Source organism: Ovis aries, chromosome 13 (assembly GCF_016772045.2).
Source record: "Ovis aries strain OAR_USU_Benz2616 breed Rambouillet chromosome 13, ARS-UI_Ramb_v3.0, whole genome shotgun sequence".
NCBI classification, from domain to species: Eukaryota; Metazoa; Chordata; class Mammalia; order Artiodactyla; family Bovidae; genus Ovis; species Ovis aries.
In genome coordinates this window covers 64,945,510-64,968,865 of record NC_056066.1, presented here as the reverse complement: position 1 = coordinate 64,968,865, position 23,356 = coordinate 64,945,510, and the positions used below count along the sequence as shown (strand labels likewise).

General features: G+C 44.1%; 2 protein-coding genes across 14 annotated transcripts in view; one reads left to right on the top strand and one right to left on the bottom strand.

Moving 5' to 3' along the window:
• The window catches only part of PHF20 (PHD finger protein 20), a 135,527-nt gene extending 113,098 nt beyond the window's left edge, over window positions 1-22,429 (bottom strand). For 4 of the 13 annotated variants that reach the window (XM_060397747.1, XM_004014540.6, XM_060397755.1 and 1 more), the window contains exons 1-2: window positions 22,387-22,429; window positions 358-472 (exon numbers count right to left, since the gene is read on the bottom strand). In XM_060397747.1, coding sequence (XP_060253730.1) covers window positions 358-440 — 83 coding nt within the window. In that variant the 5' untranslated portion in view covers window positions 441-472; window positions 22,387-22,429. Of the gene's footprint in view, window positions 1-357; window positions 473-6,941; window positions 6,994-11,010; window positions 20,299-21,100 lie in introns of all 13 variants that reach the window. The other 9 variants (XM_060397749.1, XM_042230092.2, XM_060397757.1 and 6 more) reach the window with 5 other exon arrangements.
• LOC105606901 (histone H3.3A-like) lies at window positions 4,869-5,501 on the top strand. Its single transcript, XM_027977139.3, has one exon. The coding sequence runs from the start codon at window positions 4,983-4,985 to the stop codon at window positions 5,388-5,390; it is 408 nt and encodes a 135-aa protein (XP_027832940.1). The 5' UTR covers window positions 4,869-4,982; the 3' UTR covers window positions 5,391-5,501.
• Window positions 22,430-23,356: the final 927 nt, after the last annotated feature.

Below are 23,356 nucleotides of genomic sequence, written 5' to 3'. Positions count from 1 at the left end.
AACACACAAACTGCTCTGATCTACCCCCCTTTTCTTCATTCTTCCATCTCTGATCTTTCAGACAAGCAGCCAAGAATAAGTTGCCACTAATAACTCTTCCCTTCCCTGTAGCCACTTCCTGCTTCTTCTTCCCATAACTCCTCCAGATGAACAGGCAGAAAAGGGAAACACATATAACTAGACAGTTCCCTCAACATAGGAATCCCAGCACCAAAGAGAAAGATATTACCACAGCTCTAGACTTAAGAGTCAGGGAGCAGGAACACACTACAGAAAAGCCTAGGCTACCCCTCTTTATCAGTGCTGGCACATGTCCTTTACTGAAGGGATTTAATTAACAGAAAAATGTAAAAGTACCAGTTTTTTAATCGGTCCCGGGCTTCCAACTGGGCTCCCACTTCAAAGCTGATTCCTCGTCTGTTAGGTGGATGCTTTGTCATTTTCAGTCATCAACGGGGCTGCTTTTATTCTCCTGAAAAAGCCAATTAAATATTTATGAAACTTAGGCAAAGTCTGCCCAGAGTAGAGTATCACTCACTACACATAAAAGACAAACAGGCATTATTCAAAACACAGAGCTCCAGGAACCCGCGTCAGCACCCTGCTCTACTCCTGCCCTCATCCTAGGCCAGGTGTGCCCTCCGCTGCGTATCTCTGGAACTGGAAGGAGTGCTCAGTTGCTCCAGTCATGTCCAACTCTTGGCAACCCCACGGACTGTAACCCCCAGGCTCCTGTGTCCACGAGACTATACAGGCAAGAATACTGGAGTAGGTTGCTATGCCCTCCTCCAAGGGATCTTCCTGCCCCAGGGATGGAACCTGTGTCTCTTACGTCTTCTGCATTGGCAGGCAGGTTCTTTACCTCTAGCGCCACCTGAGAAGCCCCCAATACTGCTTACCAAGGATTCACCTGTAAGGGGGACTCCTCAGAACATCAAAGAAAAACAGTCACTCAGAAGTAAATTTAATCATTTGCTGAAGACAAATGATAACAAACATCTGCTGAGAGACTACAGAAAAACAGTCCTCAAGACCAAAAGAGACACAATTCCTGGCCTCCTCACTGGAAAAGACTGGTGCTGGGAGGGATTGGGGGCAGGAGGAGAAGCGGACGACAGAGGATGAGATGGCTGGATGGCATCACCGACTCAATGGACATGAGTGTGAGTGAACTCCGGGAGTTGGTGATGGACAGGGAGGCCTGGTGTGATGCAATTCATGGGGTCGCAAAGAGTCGGACACGACTGACCAACTGAACTGAACTGAACTGAACTGAAGCCTCCAGTCTACTGGGGGGGGGGGGGGGGGGGGGGCGGGAAATGTAGCCAGTAAAACAAAGGACTTAACTGCAAACTGCAACTGCTATGAATTTTAAGGGCTACAAAGGAAGGAAACAAAAGCTGAACTCTGATTTCTGGTCCTTTACTTTTGGAAGGCTGGACAAGAAATGTCTATGTATTCATTCTTTCTTCTATTTTCTTCTTCAGTAAATTCTGACAAACTGGGATTGGTGATCATTGTCCATATGAGTAAAATTGATCTTTAGGGGCTAGTGGTGGTTTTGCTGGAGATATAGCCACTCTGAGCTCTTGGGGCACTTGAGCAGGCCACCTCCATAGCAAGGCCAACCCCCAGTAAATTCTCTCCCACTGAACTTTGGATCCCAACAGCCTACACTGCCTAAGCAATGCCAGAGCACTCCTCAGGGCAATAGCTGCCTCATATCACAAGGGCAATCTTTGTAACAGATGAACGAGGAGTAATCACAGAAGTGGGTCCTCATATCTAATGTGTACATACCATCACATTTTCTTGCAATATATTACATTAAAAAGCAGGGTGTAAAATTATATCCCCCTGAACTCACAGTAAAACTCATGTGCATTAAAAAAAAAACGACTGCAAGAAAAAAAACAGGTTGTAAGTGATCTCTCCCTCTTAAACAGTTTCCTAAATTTACAATTTTTCACAATGGAAATTTCCCATGAGGAAAAAAAGATGTACAGGATGAGCTATCCATTATATTAAACAACTCGTTCCAAAGGGCTGATATCGGGGAACACATAAAGCAAATACCAGAGTAAGACAGGAACAGTTGACAGTTTCAACTGAAAAGCTATGTCAAACAAGAGAATTTGGATGATATGGACCCTAGGAAAGGGCAAGTCAGAGGTCTGACTAGCTATACTTCACTCTCCAGGAAAATGAGATATCAAACCTAACGTTAAGTAAAAAGTCTTCATTTTGATGTGCCTGAAAAAGCACCTCAAATTATCTTTTTGACTTCATGCACACCAAGTAATATTCAGATTGACAGTTTTGCCTCTCACATTATATGAAAAGATGATGGCACACAAGAAGAAAGAGTGGCACTGAGAACTCACCAGAGCAGCTAGTATGTATTAGACTTCATGCAGGGAGACAGTTCCCTTTTAGAGATGGCATTAATGTAATAGGATTAAATTATTGGCCTTTAATCCTCAACCCCACCCCTTATTATCAGAATGAATTTGGGTGAATTACTTAAGATCAGAATTTGTTTCCTCTCCCTAAAATGGGGATGGTGATACCAGGTACCTATCTCCAGGCAGTGGGTGTGAAGACTAAATGAGATAATCCATTTAAGGAATGGTGTAAGGACTATATAGTTAGCAGCTAATTATAATCCTACTATCACATAAGAAGAAATTTGGTTTAAAGTAACTGGGCTAAGGTTCTGGTGCTAAGTGACCAGCCCCAGAACAAAAGCGCAGATCTGCTTGATTTCTGAATTAATTCTTTTATCACACAGCTTCCCTAAGGAGCCCTTCCATTAAAATACAGGAGTATGGGAACAAGGCAGTGAATGAAAATGAGCAAATTATTCTTAATGGCTCAAGTAAACTAATTCCTCTTGAGGTGGGATTGTTGAAGGTCTTCCTTATCATGAACTGAAACAGGTTTCATTGTAACTCTGACCCATTTATTTGAAGCTCCACTCTGATATCAGTCAGAACAAGACTAAGGACTATCTGACTTTTATGTCCCATGCCCAAATCCCTCCACTCCTCTGGGATGGCAGAGTTTGTTTTTAAATTTCACATTAATTTATTCAAACAATCATTAGTGAGCACTATCAGAAAGGCACTGTGCTGGAAATCAGGACTCAGAAATCCAACTCAGTCCCAGCTCCTGTCCACCCAGGAAGACAAACACACACACTGAGAAGAGATGAAGGAGCTCTAACAAAGGGCAAAGGGAGGGACGACCATCTCAAAGTCTCAATTTAACTTGACAACATCTACCAAAGAATAAAAAATAGTTCAAGACAGAAGTAGGAATTAAGAAGATTATATAAGTTTTTACTTCTTACATTTAAACACACATTTTTCTCAAGCTACAAGAGGGCTAAGATTCTGTAGCTTTTAACTTATGCATTCTTCAGGGCCTTAGATTTTTTTCTTCCAAAAAGTTCTAGTTCCAAAATAGGAAGAGGAAATATGTTCAATAAAGACACCCAGGAAAACTATGAGAAAAAAAATCTGATGCAATCTGTACTCATATATGATTCCATTTTAAAGACCCTGGCAGGACTTCAAACTACTCCTTTACATTCGAATTTCCCTACAGGGAATTCCCTGGTGGTCCAGTGGTTAGGGGTCATGGGCTTAATCCCTAGGGGGAACTAAGTTGCCATGCAGCAAGGTCAAAAAAATTTTTTTAATTAAAAATAAAATAAAAAACCAAATTACCCTACAATGTATGCTCACTGCTCCACAGGAGACAAGAGAGCCTAGTTTATTTCCTTAAATACAGCATTTGCAGTCAATGCCCTTGTATCAATGATAATGAAAGCTTTAAATGTATACTGTGTAATACACTTTAAAGGGCACTTTCACAAACAACAAACTTAGAGAAAATAACTTCAACACATATGACCAAAGGGCTAACTTACTTTACTAACAAGGAGTGCATATAAACCAAGAACAAAAGAGCCAAACAACTCACTTAAAAACCAGCAAAATGCAAGAACTGGCAGATTTCCAGGTAGGGAAGGGAGAGGCTTGTGGGAAAGGGAGGCAGGAATAATACAAAGATCTAATAACCATATGATTGTATTATCCTTATCCATATAACATCATCCTAAACTAAAGGAAATGCAAATCAAAGTAACAACTTTTCACTCTTCAGGCTAATAATTTCAACATAAAATACCCAGTGCTGTCAGGGATGAGGAAAAATGATGCTTATACTCTGTTGGTAGAAGCATAAATTGGAAAATCTTATCTAGAGGCAACTTGGCACTATCTACAAATATGCAAATACCCACAACCCAACAGACCCATAGCAAGCAACATCCTACAGACACATCCCCCAAAGTCTGCCAAATTACTTGTGAGGATGAACAATAAATTTCTGCAATTAAAATGACCATCAAAAGAGGCCCATTTAAATGAATTATGGCCATCTATACAACAGAATGTGGTACAGCTATTAAAAGGTAAAATGGTAAGCTGTAGATGCTGATATGGAGCCATTTGCAAGATACACCGTCAAGTAAAAAAAGCATGGTGTAGAGGCAGGTATATAGTATTACCCCTTTAATACAAATAAACATATATACAGACAGATCTATTATATGCATATTCTATGCACGTTTCTTCCCTCTAAGAAGGAACAAAATAACTGTTCAGTAGTTACCTTAATGAAAGGAATAGAGCAAGAAAATTTAACTTCTCATTTTTAAACTTCTTTATTGTTTGAATTTTCTAACCTTAAGAATATCTACTACTGTGGGTAAGAATCCCTTAGAAGAAATGGAGTAGCCCTCAAAGTCAACAAGAGTCTGAAACACAGTATTTGGGTGCAGTCTCAAAAATGACAGAATGGAATTGTGTTCGCAGCCGCCGCTGCGCCGCCGTCGCTCTCCAATGCCAGCGCCACCTCTAGCTCGCCAAGCTCCAGCCGAAGGAGAAGGGGGGTAGTAAGGAGGTCTCTATACCATGGCTCGCAAAAAGCAGACTGCCCGCAAATCCACCGGTGGTAAAGCACCGAGGGAGCAACTCGCTACAAAAGCAGCTCTCAAGAGTGCGCCCTCTACTGGAGGGGTGAAGAAACCGCATCATTACAGCCCTGGTACTGTGGCACTCCGTGAAATTAGATATCAGGAGTCCACTGAACTTCTGATTCGCAAACTTCCCTTCCAGCGTCTGGTGCGGGAAATTGCTCAGGACTTCAAAACAGATTTGCGCTTCCAGAGTGCAGCTATTGGTGCTTTGCAGGAGGCAAGTGAGGCCTATCTGGTTGGCCTTTTTGAAGACACCAACTTGTGTGCTATCCATGCCAAACGTTTAACAATTATGCCAAAAGACATCCAGCTAGCACGCTGCATACGTGGAGAACGTGCTTAAGAATCCACTATGATGGGAAACATTTCATTCTTTATTTAAAAAAAAAAAAAATCTTCTTCCTGCTATTGGTAGTTCTGAACGTTAGATATTTTTTTTCCATGGGGTCAAAAGGTACCTAAGTATATGACTGCAAGTGGAAAATAGGGGTCAGAAATCATGTATTGGCAGTTTTTCCATTTTCATTTGTGTGTGAATTTTTAATATAAATGTGGGGACATAAGCATTAACAAAAGTTAAAATGTTTCAGTGAACAAGTTTCAGCAGTTCAACTTTATAACAATTACAAATAAACCTGTTAAATTTTTCTGGACAATGCCAGCATTTGGATTTTTTTAAAACAAGTAAATTTCTTACTGACTGCAACTAAATGGTGTTTGTAGCATTTTTATCATGCAGTAGATTCCATCCATTCACTATACTTTTCTAACTGAGTTGTCCTACATGCAAGCACATGTTTTTAATGTTGTCTGTCTTCTGTGCTGTTCCTATAAGTTTGCTATTAAAATACATTAAACTATAAAAAGAAAAGACAGAATGATCCCTGTTTGTTTCCAAGGCAAACCATTCAATATCACAGTAATCCAAATCCATGCCCCAACTACTAATGCCAAAGAAGCTGAACAGTCCTATGAAGACCTACAAGACCTTCAAGAACGTCATTTTCAATATAGGGGATTGGAATGCAAAAGTAGGAAGTCAAAAGATACCTGGAGTAACAGGCAAATTTGGCCTTGGAGTACAAAATGAAGCAGGGCAAGCGCTAACAGAGTTTTGCCAAGAGAACACATAGGTCATAACACCCTCTTCCAACAACACAAGAGATGACTCTACACATGGACATCACCAGATGGGCAATATGGAAATCAAATTGATTATATTTTTTGCAGCCAAAGATGGAGAAACTATACAGTCAGCAAAAACAAGACAAGGAGTTGATTGCGGGTCAGATCATGAACTCCTTTTTGCAAAATTCAGAATTAAATTGAAGAAAGTAGGAAAGACCACTAGACCATTCAGGTATGACCTAAATCAAATCACTTATGATTATACAGTAGAAGTGACAAATAGATTCAAGGGATTAGATCTGATAGAGTGCCTGAAGAACTATGGACAGAGGTTCGTGACACTGTATAGGAGGCAGTGATCAAGACCATCCCCAAGAAAAACAAGTGCAAAAAGGCAAAACGGTTGTCTAAGGAGGCCTTACAAATAGCTGAGAAAAGAAGAGAAGTGAAAGGCAAAGGAGAAAAGGAAAGATATAAGCATCTGAATGCAGAGTTCCAAAGAATAGCAAGGAGAGATAAGAAAGCCTTCCTCAGCAATCAAGGCAAAGAAATAGAGGAAAACAATAGAATGGGAAAGACTAGAGATATCTTTAAGAAGATTAGAGATACCAAGGGAACATTTCATGCAAACATGGGCACAATAAAGGACAGAAATGGTATGGACCTAACAGAAGCAGAAGATATTAAGAGGTGGCAAGAATACACAAAAGAGCTACACAAAAAAGACCTTAATGACCCAGATAACCACAATGGTGTGATCACTCACCTAGAGCCAGACATCCTGGAGTCCGAAGTCAGGTGGGCCTTAGGAAGCATCACTACGAACAAAAGTAGCGGAGGTGATGGAATTCCAGTTGAGCTATTTCAAATTCTAAAAGATGATGCTGTAAAAGTGCTGCGCTCCATATGCCAGCAAATTTGGAAAACTCGGCAGTGGCCACAGGACTGGAAAAGGTCAGTTTTCATTCCAATCCCAAAGAAGGGCAATGCCAAAGAATGCTCAAACTACCCCACAATTGCACTCATCTCACATGCTAGCAAAGTAATGCTCAAAATTCTCCAAGCTAGGCTTCAACAGTATGTGAACCAAGAACTTCCAGATGTTTATGCTAGATTTATAGAAAAGGCAGAGGAAACATCAAATTGCCAACATCCATTGGAAAACAGAAAAAGCAAGAGAGTTCCAGAAAAATATCTACTTCTGCTTTATTGACTACAGCAAAGCCTTTGACTGTGTAGATCACAACAAACTGTGGAAAATTCAAGAGGTGGGAATACCAGATCACATTACCTGCCTCCTGAGAAATCCGTATGCAAGTCAAGAAGCAACAGTTAGAACTGGATATGGAACAACGGATTGGTTCTGAATTGGGAAAGGAGTACCTCAAGGCTGTATACCATCACCTGTTTATTTAACTTCTATGCAGAGTACATCATGCAAAATGCCAGGCTGGATGAAGCACAAGCTAGAATCAAGACTGCCGGGAGAAATATCAATAACCTCAGATATGGAGATGACACCCTTATGGCAGAAAGTGAAGAGGAACTAAAGAGCCTCTTGATGAAAGAGGAGAGTGAAAAAGTTGGCTTGAAGCTCAACATTCAGAAAACTAAGATCATGGCATCTGGTCCCATCACTTCATGACAAATAGATGGGGAAACAATGGAAACAGTGAGAGACTTCATTTTCTTGGGCTCCAAAATCACTGCAGGTGGTGATGGCAGCCATGAAATTAAAAGACGTTCGCTCCTTGGAAGGAAAGCTATGATAAACCTAGACAGCATATTACAAAGCAGAGACGTTAGTTTTCCAACAAAGGTCCGTCTAGTCAAAGCTATGGTTTTCCAGGAGTCATGTATGGATGTGAGAGTCGGACCATAAAGACATCTGCGTGCTGAAGAATTAATGCTTTTGAACTGTGATGTTGGAGAAGACTCTTGACAGTCCCTTGAACTGCAAGAAGATCAAACCAGTCCATCCTAAAGGAAATCAGTCCTGAATATTCATTAGAAGGACTGATGCTGAAGTTGAACCTCCAATACTTTGGCCACCTGATGTGAAGAAGATTCACTGGAAAAGACCCGGATGCTGGGAAAGATTGAAGGCGGGAGGAGAAGGGGATGACGGAAGATGAGATTGTTGGGTGGCATCACCAACTCGATGGACATGAGTTTGAGCAGGCTCCGGGGGTTGGTGATGGACAGGGAAGCCTGGTGTGCTGCAGTCCATGAGTCGGACACAACTGAGCCACTGAACTGAACTGAAGAATGTACTTCTTGGGCTTCCCTGATGGCTTAGTGGTAAAGAATCTGCCTGCCAATGCAGGAAACACGAGTTTGATTCCTGGTCCAGGAAGAGCCTACATGCCTCAGAGCAACCTACCCCGTGCACAACTACTGAGCCTGTGCTCTAGAGTCCTGGAATGGCACCTACTGAACCCCACGCACCCTGGAGCTCATGCTCCGCCACAAGAGAAGCCATCGTAATGAGAAACCTGCACACTGCCACCAGACATTAGCCCCAGCTCATAACTAGAGAAAAGTCCTTGCAGCAACGAAGACCCAGCACAGCCAAAGATTAATTAATTAATGTAATTATTTTTAAAAAAAGAATGTGTATCTTGGGACTTCCCTGGTGGCCCAGTGGTTAAGACTCTGCTCTTCCACAGCAGGGGAAATGTGTTAGATCTCTGGTCAGGGAATTAAGCTCCCGTATGTCATGTGGTATGGGGAGAAAATAAAAAAGATCTGCAAAGCCTCTGTATGTCTAGCACAAAGTAGGTGTTCAAAAGACAGCAGCAGAATTTTCTGAATTCATAATATATTTATAGTTAATGTACTGACATGGACTCTGGATTTTATTTTGGGAGAGGTTTAAGAGTACTGTAGTCATGGTAACTGGAGGCCCTGCCCTCAGCAACCCTAATGTGCTAGAGAGAAGAGACTAAAGACTTAGAATAACAATGAATTTGTGATAGGTGGGCAGGGAACAAGACCTTTCAACGAGTTGGCTCTCATCAGGATTAAGAGAAAATGAACTCTGAAAAGACTGGCAACCTCCAGAAACTACAGAATGGGCTTTACAATAACCTAATAGTGCTTACACTAGGCTTGCAATTCAATCTCCATTAAAGAATGATGGTGCCTTTTAAAGTTAATGTACACCTCACACCAGCCGAAATGGCTATCATCAAAAAATCCACAAACAGTAAATGCTGGAAAGGGTGTGGAGAGAAAGGAATCCTCCTACACTGTTTGTGGAAATGTAAACTGGTTCAGCCACTAGGGAGAGCAGTATGGAGATTCCTTAAAAAACTAAAAACAGACCTACCAAATGACCCTGCAATCCCACTCTTGGGCGTGCATCCGGAGAAGAGCATGGTCTGCAGACACACGCACCCCAGTGTTCAGTGGGGCAATGTTTACAATAGCCAGGACATGGAAGCAACCTAAATGTCCATCGACAGAGGAAGGGATAAAGATGATGTAGTGCATATAACATTATCCAGCCATTAAAAACAGAAGAAATAATGCCATTTGCAGGAACATGGGTGAACCTACAGACTGTCATACTAAGTCAGACAAAGAAGGATAACTGTCCTATGACATCCCTTGTGTGGAATCTAAACATAAATGATACAAATGAACTTCTTTATAAAACAGAAACAGATTCACAGGCTAAGAGAAAGAACTTATGGCTGCTGGGTGAGGGATGGGGGGAAAGGATAGTTTGGGAGTTTGGGATCAACATATACCCACTGCTGTATTTAAAATGGATAAACAACAAGGTCCTGCTGTACCGCACAGGGAACGCGGCTCATGTTATGTGGCAGTCTGGATGGGAGGGGAGTTTGCGGGAGAATGGATACATACATATGCATGGCTGAGGTTCCTGCTCCCCCCACCCCCTCCCCCGCCAACTACCTGAAACTATCACAACACTGTTAACCTGCTACACTCCAATACAAAATAAAAAGTTTAAAAATATATAAAAAACAAAACAAGAAAAAAATAAACTTAATGTAACCCCCTTTCAAAGTGAAGGACACTTCAACTGAAAGACCAGCTTAAATCTATATGCCTCCTTCATTCAGTATTTACTGAAAGCCAGCTCTGTGCCGGGGAAGGCAACGGCACCCGACCCCAGTACTCTTGCCTGGAAAATCCCATGGGCGGAGGAGCCTGGTGGGCTGCAGTCCATGGGGTCGCTGAGAGTTGGACACGACTGAGTGACTTCACTTTCACTTTTCACTTTCATGCATTGGAGAAGGAAATGGCAACCCACTCCAGTCCTCTTGCCTGGAGAATCCCAGGGATGGGGGCGCCTGGTGGGCTGCCATCTATGGGGTCGCACAGAGTCGGACACAACTGAAGCGACTTAGCAGCAACAGCAGCAGCAGCTCTGTGCCAGGGCCCCGAGATAGACAGCAAGATGACAGGACACCCCTGGCCCTGTTCTCTAGCAGGGAAGGCAAAATAGGACAACACATATGCAGATAAGATCATTTCTGGGAGGGTAAGCTCTGTAGCAGAAAACCCAATGAAACGACGTGAGCCAGGTGACGTGGCAGGATCCTTTAGATAAGGCTGTTAGAACTCTGAGGAGCTGAGGTCTGAGCAGAGATCTAAATGACAAGGAGACAGCTATGTACAGATATAGGGGGGAAAGAATTCTAGGCAGAGGGGAAGTCCTAGAGGCAAGGTGTCTCAGCAGGAATGAGCTTCCCTCCCAATCCCCCACAGCCCTGAGCCTAGGAGGTGGAAACGCTGGCTGCAACCCTGCAGCCTGACTACAGTCCCAGAAGAGCACAGGTCCAGGGACAACTACAACTCACAGGAGGAAGCTTCCAAGGGGACTCTTCCAAAGTTCTGTCTTGGAGGAAAGCCAGGCAGTACTTAGGGATGGGAGCAGTCAGGTTTCAGACTCAGATTCTGACCAATCCCGGCTCCACTCATTGCCTGCTAAGTGAAGATGAGAAAAATCACTGAGCCTCCCTGTTTGCCCTTCTATAAAGAGAGGACTAATAATCCCTACCTCCTGGGGTTGTGAGGCTAAGCGAGCTAATGGATGTCAAGTGCTCAGGACAGTACACACCAAATATTCAATATTGGTGATAAAATGGCTATGTGGTAGTAGTAGCACTAGCAAAAAGATACACAAAGGATTATGGTCACTGTTATTACGCAACATTAACAAACGGTATTCAATATAATGAACATAAAAGAGCACATCTAGGGATTTCCCTGGCGGCCCAGGGGTTAAGAATCCACCTGCCAATGCAAGGGACACGGATTCGATCCCTGGTCTGGGAATTAAGATCCCACATGCAACTAAGCCCTTGTGTCACAACTACTGCCCTCAAGGTCTAGAGCCCAGGCTCCACGAGAGAACCCACTGCAACCAGAAGCCCATGTAGCATAACTAGAGAGTAGCCCCACTTGCTGCAAATAAAGAAGGCCCATGAGCAGCAACAAAGACCCAGCACAGTCAAAAATATATATATATTTTTTTTTAAAGAGCACATCCATAGTCCTAGAGAACTGACAAGTTGTTTCAAGTAGGAGCAATGGCCCCTCCATCATTAATTTCTCCTCAATGACACAGAGTCTAAAGCCAATCATTACCACTCCCTCAGGCTTGCCCAAATCACACTGAAAGAATTGGATTAGCCTCTTTTACTTGAGAGGGTAGAGAAGGAAACAAGGGAAGAAGGGAGGAAAGGAAGGAGGAAGAAAGAAAAGAAGCTAAAAAAAATTCCCTTACCCTCTTCCCAGATACTTGAAATGCTTTCTCTAGAAGTCTTTTTCTACCACAATTAAAATTCAGACAGACAACAAACACAGGTTGAGCTTACATCTTCTGAATTACTGAGAATGAACTGGTTAAATGAGGGGCTCTTCCCAGAAACAGTGGAAAGGAGCCCAGGCTTAACTCCAGAACATATTTGCTGAATGACTGACCTTTGGCACATTACTCAACCTCGCTGAGCTAATCATCTTACCCTCACAAGTTCCTTCTCCTTTTCTCCCCATCACAGTTTGAGGTCCCAAGACTGGCCAATGTGCCAAGCCAGGAACATGGGCATTGCCTTCACATCTCACTCTCAGTCACCATTTTGTCACACCTACTAGGTTTCTCCCACTATCCAGTGGCTCTAATCCAATTATTGCAACAACTCTCTGGCTTCCCAGGTGGCGCTAGTGGTAAAGAACTTGCCTGCCAAAGCAGAGAAGTGAGTTATAATGCCTGGGTCAGAAAGATCCCATGGAGGAGGCCATGGCAACACACTCCAGTATTCTTGCCTGGGAAATCCCATGGACAGAGGAGCCTAGCAGGCTACAGTCCATACGGTCACAGACAGTCTCACACGACTGAACACACAAACGCAACAACTCTTAGTGGAGCTCAAAACCTCCAGCCACATGCTCCCTGGATCCAAATCAATACTGTCTTATAAGCTGACCTCTGAGTGGTTATTTTATGAGAGACACTATTTTAAGTGCTTTATATATACATCATCTCATTTAGTATCTACCTCATGGTTCTGTGATGAGAATTATTATTATTGTCATTTTAGAGTTGAAAAAACGAAGGTTCAAAAAGTAAGCTGCCCAAATGACAAAGCTACCAAGTACTGGGGGCAAGGAATTGAATGAATCCAGGTAATCTGACTAGTCAACAAACTGTGGCTACTCTTTATCAGTGCTGCTGCTGCTGCTGCTGCTGCTGCGAAGTCGCTTCAGTCATGTCCGACTCTGTGCGACCCCATAGATGGCAGACCACCAGGCTCCCCCGTCCCTGGGATTCTCCAGGCAAGAACACTGGAGTGGGTTGCCACTGCCTTCTCCAATGCATGAAAATGAAAAGTGAAAGTGAAGTCGCTCAGTCGTGTCTGACTCTTAGCGACCCCATGGACTGCAGCCCACCAGGCTCCTCCGCCCATGGGATTTTCCAGGCGAGAGTACTGGAGTGGGGTGCCATCGCCTTCTCCGTCATCAGCGCTACTACACTAGTATTTCTAAAGTATAAATCTGATCATAAGACACCACTGTTTAAAACTTCAGGTTATATCTCAATTACATCTAAAAAAAAAACAAAACACCTCAGTAGTTCCCCTACAGAACAGAGTTCAAACTACTCAGAGTAGCATCAAGGCCTCCAATGAGTTAGCAACTATGACCAAGTCAAACCACGGGCTGTTAAACATGGGAACTTAAAAGAAGTCGAGCAGACAATCAGCAGAGGGCCAATGGCACATGGTGGTCATAAGCCAGAATTCTAAAGAGACTGCTGGGTTTGACCCCCAGCTCCACCATTTTCCAGATAGCCTTGCACAAGTCATTTCCTCTCTGAGCCTCAGGCTACTCATTTATTAAATGGGGATAGTACCAGTACTTACTTCATATCTTCCTATAGGTGCTGTGAAGATAAAAATTACTTAACACAGGGATTTCCCTGGTGGTCCAGTGGTTAAGAAACCCTGCTTCCAGGACAGGGGACACAGATTTGATCCCTAGTCAGGGAACTAAGATTCCACAGGCCACATGATGAAGCCAAAAAAAAGCAAAATTTACTTATCACAGAGCCTGGCACATGACAACCTCTCAAGGTTATTACTGCTCATGCCTCCCACACACCCAGACTCCCTGCAATGCTGCTTCCTCTCTGCCAGGTCCTTCAGTGGGGCTCAGCCATCAGCACCTCCCCAAAGGGCTGCTGGGCCAGGGCCCACCCCATTATTCACCCGTGGCAGCCTTGCCTGCTCCATGGGTCACAACACAGCACTCTGCTCTGAAACTGCCTGTGTCTGATCTCTCCTCAGGCATTTAACTCCTCATAGGCACCCCCAGAGTCTAACAAGCAGCACTGTCACTTGGCAGTCAGATGCTACTTTAATGAGATAACCTTAGTTTCCTCATTGACAAAACAGGAGGAAAGAAAAGAAAGAGATCAGCATCACCCATCTTGAGGGATATAAGAATTCAAGGAGACAATTCCATGGAGACTCTTTGAAAAGTGCTCTCCACAGGTAAATGTAGGAACTGGTGTTACTCCACGGTGGTAAGGCAAAGCACAGGGAACCAGGCACCTGCAGACAGACCAGAATTTTGCCCCTGGAGCCTAAGAAAAGCTGTAATCTGTTTTCAGTCGCTGGGAGGGCTCTATAAATGGTGTCACACAGCTCTGGAGTGGGTTTGTGTGGATTCTTTTTAGGGAAGGGAATCTTTTTTAAAACATATGTGACTAAACTGTTCTTAAAGTATTCCTTAACTGAGGTATCACTATATTACAAAGTAAAACAATTTGGAGATGGAGTCATTACCCCATGGGACCTCCAAAGACATTTCCCTAAATTACAACCAATTCATTGTGCATGGGATTTTAAAGATAAATAAAAATTATTTAATAGTCAATATTCCTGGTCTTTATTATTAATACCAGGAGATGGCTAACTTTTACTGAGTTTTTATCACATGCTAATCCATGAAAAATACTTTATTCCCAACAGTGCAGAAAAATTGGCAGTATTATCCTATTTTTCAGAGGAGGGAAAACAGACTTAGAGCAAGTAACTTGCTCTTGGTCACCTGGCTAGGAGGAAGAGCTTGGATTTTAAAAGCAGGATCTACTCCAAAACCCACAGTATTTATACTGCATTTAAAAATAAGGCCTTGGAATAAAGAAGATGTGGTACATATATACAATGGAATACTATTCAGCCATAAAAAAAGAATGAAATAATGCAGCGTGCAGCAATATGGATGCAACTAGACATCGTCACACTGAGTGGAGTGAGTCAGAAAGACAAACACTGGATGCCGTCATTTGTATGTGGAATCTAGTATCTGACACATGCACGCATGCTCAGTCGCTTCAGTCCTGCCCAGCTCTTTGCAACCCCATGGACTGGAGCCCACCAGGCTTCTCTGTCCATGGGATTCTCCAGGCAAGAGTACCGACGTGGCCTGACACAAATGAACTTTTTTACCAAACAGAAAAGACTCACAGACATAGAAAACAGGCTTGTGGTTGCCAAGGGGGTGGGAGGTGGAGGAGGGGAGGACTGGGAATTTGGAATTAGCAGATATAAACTATTACACATAGGATGGATGAACAACAAGGTCCTACTATATAGCACAGGGAACTATATCCAATCTCCTGGGATAAACCATAATGGAAAAGAATATTAAAAAAAATGTATGTATGTATACAAACAAGTCACTTTGCAATACAATAAAGATTGACACATTGCAAATCAACTATACTTCAGTTTTTAAAAACTAAACGTTTTTTTAAAAAGGGCCCTGAGGGAATTCCCTGGTGGTCCACTGGTTAGGACTTGGCACTTTCCTTCCTGGGGGCCCAGGTTAGATCTCTGGTGGGAACTAAGATCCTGCAAATACTGTGGCCAAAATATTAAGGACTTTAAACAACAAGGTCCTACAGTATAGCACAGAGAACTATATTCAGTATACTCCTATGATAAACCATAATGGAAAAGAACATTTTTAAAAGGATGTATATTTGTATAAATGAATCATTTTGCTGTACAGTAGAAATTAATACAATATTATAAATCAACTACACTTCAATTTAAAATATATACATGTTTTATAAAGGCCTTTGAGAAACCTGAACACTAATGATATTAAGGGATTACTGTTAAACTACTTTGTGTGAAAATAAGAAACAAATTTTAAGTGTTCTCTCTTACAGAGAGTACTAATGTAGTTACAGATGAAATATCAAGAAACAAGGTCAAACATTTTATAAAAGGAATAAAACAAATTAATGGTAACATATACTCAACTCTTCACAGCTCACCAAGTTTTAATAACCTTATAAATTAGATTTTCTTATTCCCATTTTACAGATTAGGAAATGGAGAGAAAGGGCAACATTTACCAATATTTCTAACGATAGATATGAGGCTAGTATGATACTTAAGAGAGAAAACAGGTCCAGATAGGTTAGTAACTTGCCATGCTGGAAGTCTGTCTCCAATGTCTGTGCCACAGGGAAAGTCCCAAGAGGTTTGAGCCCCACAGCCACATGACATGGAGCCCCAACAGAGTGGCAGATGCCTCCAAATTCTGGTTCTTCGCCACCACATACCATGCAGCCTGGACATGAAAGGTGGCTTCTTTGACTATCATGCCTTTCTGAATTGCAGATGCATAAATTTCATACAGGGCAGAGCATGACTGACTTCCTACCCATCAAAGCACTCTGGACAGCATTCACCACTCCATGAGACCAAAGGGCTGTCAAGCAGCCCAAACCAGCCACGTTCCAGACAGTCTCAAGAAGGGGAGAAAGGCAGCCTCAGCTGAGAGTTTAGCTTCTACAATTAAGGAAGTTTCCAAGGTCAGGAACAGAATCTGAGATGAGGTGGCAAAGCCACATCTTCTCTCAGCAGTGCCTCAGGCCTGCGCTTCGGGCTGCCACCTGTTTGATGCTGTGACCAACGTGACTTACTGAAACCCTGAGGGAGAAAGGTAAGGCAGCTGTTCAGAGGAGGACGCATGAGCACCAAACCTGAAGGCGAAGCAACCTGGCTCATTAGCCAAGTGACCTTGGACAAATAAATTACTTAATCTCAATTTTCTTGTCTACCAGGTGAGAGTAATAGATAAATTGTAAATGTTCAATAAGATCTAACAGAGTGCTCCAAAAACTAACTAAAATGCCCACATTCCCAGGTAAAGGTTCCATAACCTAGAAATCCCAGCAACTGTAACAGCAAGGTAGATATGTCAATCCACCTAGCCACGCACCTTTTCCACACAAATAAGAGACCTCATGAAAATCAGGTCTTTACTAGGACAAAGAGAACCAAAGACTCATCTAAGATGCCTGGGAGTCAGTCTTTAAAACCCTAGAATTATGTTCCTGACAAGAGATAAGCTCTTATCAAATATGTTAGTGTCTTATCAAATGTTAGTGTTAATCGCTCAGTCCAACTTTTTGCAACCCCATGGGACTGTAGCCAGCCAGCCAGGCTCCTCTGTCCACAGAATTCTCCAGGCAAGAGTACTGGAGTGGGTAGCCATTCCCTTCTCCAGAGGATCTTCCCAGCCCAGGGACTGAACTCAGCTGAGTCTCCTGAATTGTAGGCAGACTCTTTACTGTCTGAACCACCAGGGAAGCCTCACTTTAAAACCCTTCCCCAGGCCTCTCCTCTTCCTCCTTCCTCTAAGTCCACTGCTTCAGGCACTACCTCCCTCTCATATTGATACAACTGCCCTATTTTATGTTTGGTGACTCATATTCACCTCCTAAAATTTTACATGATTTATACAAGCTCATCTCTTCCATTATTTGGCCAAAGAAAACAAAGGACAGCTGGATACCTAACACGAGATCCAGCAAAGTTGTTATAGCATCATTACAAATCAAGGTTTCAATTTTCAACAGGTTACCCCAAGGTTAATCAACAACCTGTAAGGGCAGTTGCTGAGATGAGTAAGAGAGAAACAAGACTTTCTCCAAGCTTACAACCTAACCAAGGAAGCTCTAAGTACACATTTTGGTTTAAAGAAAATTTATTTTAAAAAAAAGTAATCAAGAAACAACCCCCCCACCACCACCACCACCACCACCATCATTTCCTAGAAAGATGAAGGAAGGGGCATTAGGAGGTTATATACACCTCTGACCTCCAATCTGGGAGACCTTAAGAGAGCTAAAAGCATGATATTTATTTTCCCCAAACTCCAGCCTAGGGCAAACTACCGGCTTCATTTTTAAATTTCATTCTATCTACTCTGCTAATTGAAAGCAAAAATGAAAGCTGGGGTGAGGAGGAGGGGGAGACATTTTTAAAATACACATCAGATAAGAGAACCTATAAATAAAGTTGTGTGTAAACTACAGACTCCCTCTTTGTAATTCAGGTTAGTAGCTAACACTGAATAGAGAATTCAAGAAGACTTCTTTGGGAAGCTTAGTTTCGAATGAACTAAAGCATGGAAATGGCAGAGACACTGAGGCAGAAGAATGCTGCAGTTGGGTTTGAGGGCAAGCTGGCTGCCTTGGCTAGAAGAGCTGGTGGCAGAAGTGACTCGGACATGGAAATGATTGGCAGCAAGCCCAACAGAACACGTGAAGGAAATCAGATCTGCCATAACAAGCGCCCACAGGCACTGGGTTTCTAAGCAAGGTACGGACAAAGGCTCAGAGCACAGTAGACCTTGAGAAAATCAGCCCCTCGTTTTACAAACGGGGAGAATGAGGTCCAGTAGCATTAAGTGACTTGCCTGAGGTCTCACAGTGAGTGGAAGTGCTGGGACTAGAGCCAAATCAAGATCAAATTTGTTACTGAAGAGGATCTATCTAACACTCATGTGAGGGATGGGGGGTGGGGGGAGGTGTGGAGAGGACACAAATTCAGGTTTGTCCTGATTAGGGTCCAGAAAAGGATTATGGCGGGGAAAGGCCACGACAAGTGATAGCCGGGGAAATAGGTACAGATGATCTGAAAGGAAAAGCCCACTAAGACTTAAGAGACAGCTGCTTGGGGAGGGAGGTGGGAGGGGGGTTCATGTTTGGGAACACATGTAAGAATTAAAGATTTTAAAATTAAAAAAATAAAAAACTAAAAAAAAAAAAAGAGAGAGAGAGACAGCTGCTGCTGCTGCTAAGAGACAGATGTGGATACAAAAGGAGAGAGAGCATCGTAAGGTCATGATTCCCATCAAAGAGTAACATCATATTTCCAGCACATTCATCTTGGTGAAGCTCCCACAGATACACAAATCAAAGTGCAGGCACCGGCCTCTCCCAGGCCCATCTCTGGAACCCGGAAAACCGAGGACTGCTTGGTAATTCCAACACCTGTGACCCTGCTGACTTGGGTTATCTCAGACTCATTACCCATGGCAGGATGACAGATGAGGAACCAGAAACAAGCTGGCTGGTCACTATATGGCCTATGCAGTATTTACTAGAACGATTTTATGTCAAGAGTTATGATCAAGGGCTTCTTCTCTGGAGGTCCAGGAGTGAGGACTCAGTGCCCTCACTGTCAAGGGCCTGGGTTCAATCCCTGGTCTGGGAACTAAGATCCCACAAGCTGTGCTGCATGCCAAACCCCCCACCCCACCCCACCCCCAAAAAAGTTATGTTCACTTTTAAGCAAGAAATAGTTAAGCATTTAAATCTGACAAAATAAATAGGAATCCAACTCCTGGAGAAGTTCTAGCCATGATTTCAAAAGCTAAATGCTAGAACAGTAACTGAATATAAACAGTAGTCCTCCAAAGAGGACTGTGGCCTTGTACAAACTTTAAGGGATACACATCTAGATAAAGAAAGAAAAATAATGCTCCAGAAAAATAATATCAACATCACTGGGGAATTAGAAAAGCAGATACATGGGCCCCACTCTAAACCCACTGGATTAGAATCAACATTTTAGCAAGACACTCCCCACCCTAGGTGATTTATTTGCACATTCAAGTTTGAGAAGCACTGGTGTAGAATACTTTAAGGGTGAACTATATATAGCAGTACATAGATAGGGTACCAATCAGGCAAATAAGATACAAAGTACCTCTTCACTTTCTGTACACCATATTTTATTAGGTACTGCTCAGATAGACCTATAGTGTTTTTTAATGAATCTGGTACTTACTAATGATCATATGATATAAATGTGGGATCTATTTCACTTCCTGAAATAACACAGCTCGGGGGTTTTCATGCACATGAAATATAAAAAAGCTTAGTTCTTCTGAAAATACAATAAAATTATTCATTTTATTCAAGTTCCAACACAAAGTTCAGCACACTTCACAAGCCCCATTAATTCCTACAGGTTCCTGGGAGTATCATTAAATCCCCCAGCATCACTGAGAAGCAGGTGCTTGGCAAACATCCAATCTTCAAATGAGATTCAGAAGGACGTGGTCCTGAAAATGCAGTATTTTTCTGCCTTGTCCTGTCAGGGTTGCTTCTCAGGCTCATACTCTCTCCCGCCCTGAGGCCTCATACAGCTGCACACTCAAGTACTTCCCAAAAGGAGAAAGGTCAGAGGTGTCATTATCCCATAAGCACTTGAGATTCCAGCTGTGGAGAAATTAATCTGGTTCGGTTCCGGCTGAGAAGCCCTGAGTAAGATCTGGAAAGACAGAGGGAAATACAAAAGAAAGAGCCTACTGAGAGGCTCTTAGGAGAGGACATTTGCAGATTTTAAGGTGGGGGTCAGGGGCAAGGTTTGGCAGATAAGTGAGAGGATCACAGAGAGAGATAAAGATCCATCTCCCACCTCTACTCCAGGAACAAAAAGAGTGACCAAGAGATTCCTCCAAAAGACCTCTTTTCTTGATAAAAAGAAGGAAAAGAGCCAATGAGGAAGCTTTAGGAGCTGGAAGCAAGACTAAGAATCTCTGGAGGGTTTTTTTGTTTTGTTTTGTCTTCCAATGAAAGGAAATGAAGCAGTATCCTTCTAACCAGAATCTTATAAGCAGCAGACCATCAGGAGGATTAAGAGACCTGTGAATAACCAAAGAAATACAAGGGGGGATTCGTTTTCAGTTTAAATCCAGCACTGGGGAGGAGTCAGGCAGCCCTGGACTTGAGGCTACTTCCAGAGAAAGGGGAAGAAATGGGACTATCTTTACAGCCACCAGTAAGCAAGAGCAGCGTCCAAAGGAAGAAAGGAATCAAAAATGCCCCGGGATAGAGCAAGCCAAGAGAGAGTTCTTGTTAGCAGAAAGATGAAAGATAAAGTAGACATATGAAAGAAAACATACAGGCACCCCTTTGGGATGGGCGGGGAGATCCTCCCCCAGGGGGAGGGGACTTCAGGAGGTAAGACTATAGGAAGTGAGTACAGAGAAAAGGCCACAGAAGCAGACAAAGTGCCATGCTGAACAAAGATATTTATTCACCAGAGGAAGGAAGACGAAAGGTGCACTTACCTGACAGGGAGAGCACCTAAAGGAAAATGGGGCTCCAAAAAGGGAAGCTGAGGAAACAAAGTCTCTCCGATGGCTGCAAAGCTCAAGAACCACGGACCACTTTCTGGAAATGAGCAAACTAAGAAAAATGGTGTGCCCTCCCAGATTTAACAAACATCAGGACGGTGGCTGCAGGCTGAGAACTGTGTAACCAAAAGTAGAGCGTGGAGGGTGGGGGTGGGGCAGGAAACACTTTCAGATATGAAAATCTGGAAATAAGGTGGTCCGATTTGGAGAACTCATGAAAAAGGGTGGAACCCCAAGGATAGAGTGATTGGGAAAAGCTGTGAATTCCCTGTGTAAATACAAACACTTATCTTAAAATTTCAGGATTTGGACTTCATTTCGGGTAGACTCTGGACACTGTGCTCTCCCAGATTTTGGAAGGCTGGGAAAAGGAATCGGCCCCTAAATTTAAGACATTCTGACAAGCATTCTGCCAGATTTCAGGCCTGGAAAAGGGAAGTCTCCCCTGAATTTGTGGGACCATAAGTACCCCCAAAACTGGTCACTGGACCCCAGATTTGAAACTCGCTAAATGGGAAGAACCCTCAGATTTGAAAGCGGACATTTATTCAGAGTGGAGACACGTAAAGGGAGTGTCCTCCCAATTTGGGGGTCGTGGGTCAGGGGGTACCATCCTCAGTTGGGGAAGCTTTGGAAATTAAGATAAAATCCCAGGGATGGAGTTTAAGAAAGAGGGTTGCACCGATCACATTTTCTAAAAACTACAGAGAAAGGGGACACTCCCATAGTCGGGGGCTTGAGAAAGGGGTGTGCTCCCCAGAACAGGATTAAAGAGGCTATAAAAGAAAACGCGTTCCCAAAGCACAAGGCAAGGGCAGGGGTTGTTGGTGGAGCTCTCGGGGGCCACACAAGCTCAGGATCCGACCCTAGCTCTTCCCCCCACCCGCAACACGGCCCGCTCCGCGCCCTGGGCCCGCACCCCGCGGCCCAACCTCCTCAGGCGGCGCTGATTGGCCTTAACCACCGTCACTCCCGCAGGCAACCCTGGGGATTGGGCGCCACTCGCACGCCCGCCACGCTCTCAACAGCGGTCCCCGGGCCTCCCTCCGGGCAGGGCAAGCGGGGCCAGGCGGGGAGCGGGGCCGGGCAGGGGACCGGAGCAGCGGTGGCGTCCGTCACCGTCCCCGCCCGCACGGCGCGCGCGCGCGCGCGGCGCGGGCCCGGCCCGACCCAGCCCCAGCCAGCCAGCTTCGCCTCGCCGCGCCTCGCCGCGAGCTCACCTCACAGCCCCGCTCCGGCTGCGCCGCTCCAGGACCAACCGACAGAAGGACTCTGCGTGCAGCGCACCACGTGACCCCCGGGACGCGCCCAGCGTATCCCCCGCCCCCCACACACACGCACCATCGCCACCTCCGAGTGACGCAGCTCCTCAGCTGCCCCGCCCTCGGCCCCTCCCCACCCGATCACCGTGGCGACGGCTCGGGCGAGCCACGCCCACTGCCCTGACGCGCGGGAACCGGCCTGCGCCTGGATCCGGAGCACGAAGTCCCCTCTCACCCATAGCCACTGTGATCACACGAAGCCCGGGACTGGACCCTATCCGTCATCTGTTAGTTATGCCTCCTATATGCGCCTCGAAGCCTCCTGCTTCTCTCCATCCTGCTGCCAACGCTCCAGTCTAGTCCACCATCAGATGGTTGTCCTCACCACCCACACTTACTCCTTCCAATCCGTTCTTCATGCTCCGACAGAAAGAGCTTCTCAAGACGCAACTCTGTTCGTAGCCATCCTCATGCTCAAAGCCCGTTGCCCACTGTTCTTCAGATTAAGATCTAAATCTTCACCGTAGCCTATCTGCCAGACTTTTCAGTTTGTACTAACTTGCCTGTCTCACATTCACGCGCATTCAACTCCTCCACTTTCTCAAGCGGCTTTCAAGTCCTCACACAAGTCAGGTTCCTTCCCGACCTAGAGTCTCTGAACCGCTCATTCTGCGCCTTACCTCATTAACTCCTCGGAAGGGATTCCAATTGCTAGTGGGAAGAGAAGCTGTATTCTATCTCCGGGGACCAAGGTCGGAGTTGCAGCCACCCACAAAGGGTCTGAAAAGTTTTCCCAGTGGGACTTGGGAAGTTCCAAAGAGGAATGCTAAATATTTGTTATTTAGGAAGGCAATAACGATTTTATTTTACCTTGGAAAAACAGGGCAGCTAGATTACACCTCTTCAAATGTAAATATAATCATGTCAC

Excerpts from the sequence above, each read along its gene's own strand:
- LOC105606901 (XM_027977139.3), top strand. The coding sequence starts at position 4,983 with ATGGCTCGCAAAAAGCAGACTGCCCGCAAATCCACCGGTGGTAAAGCA.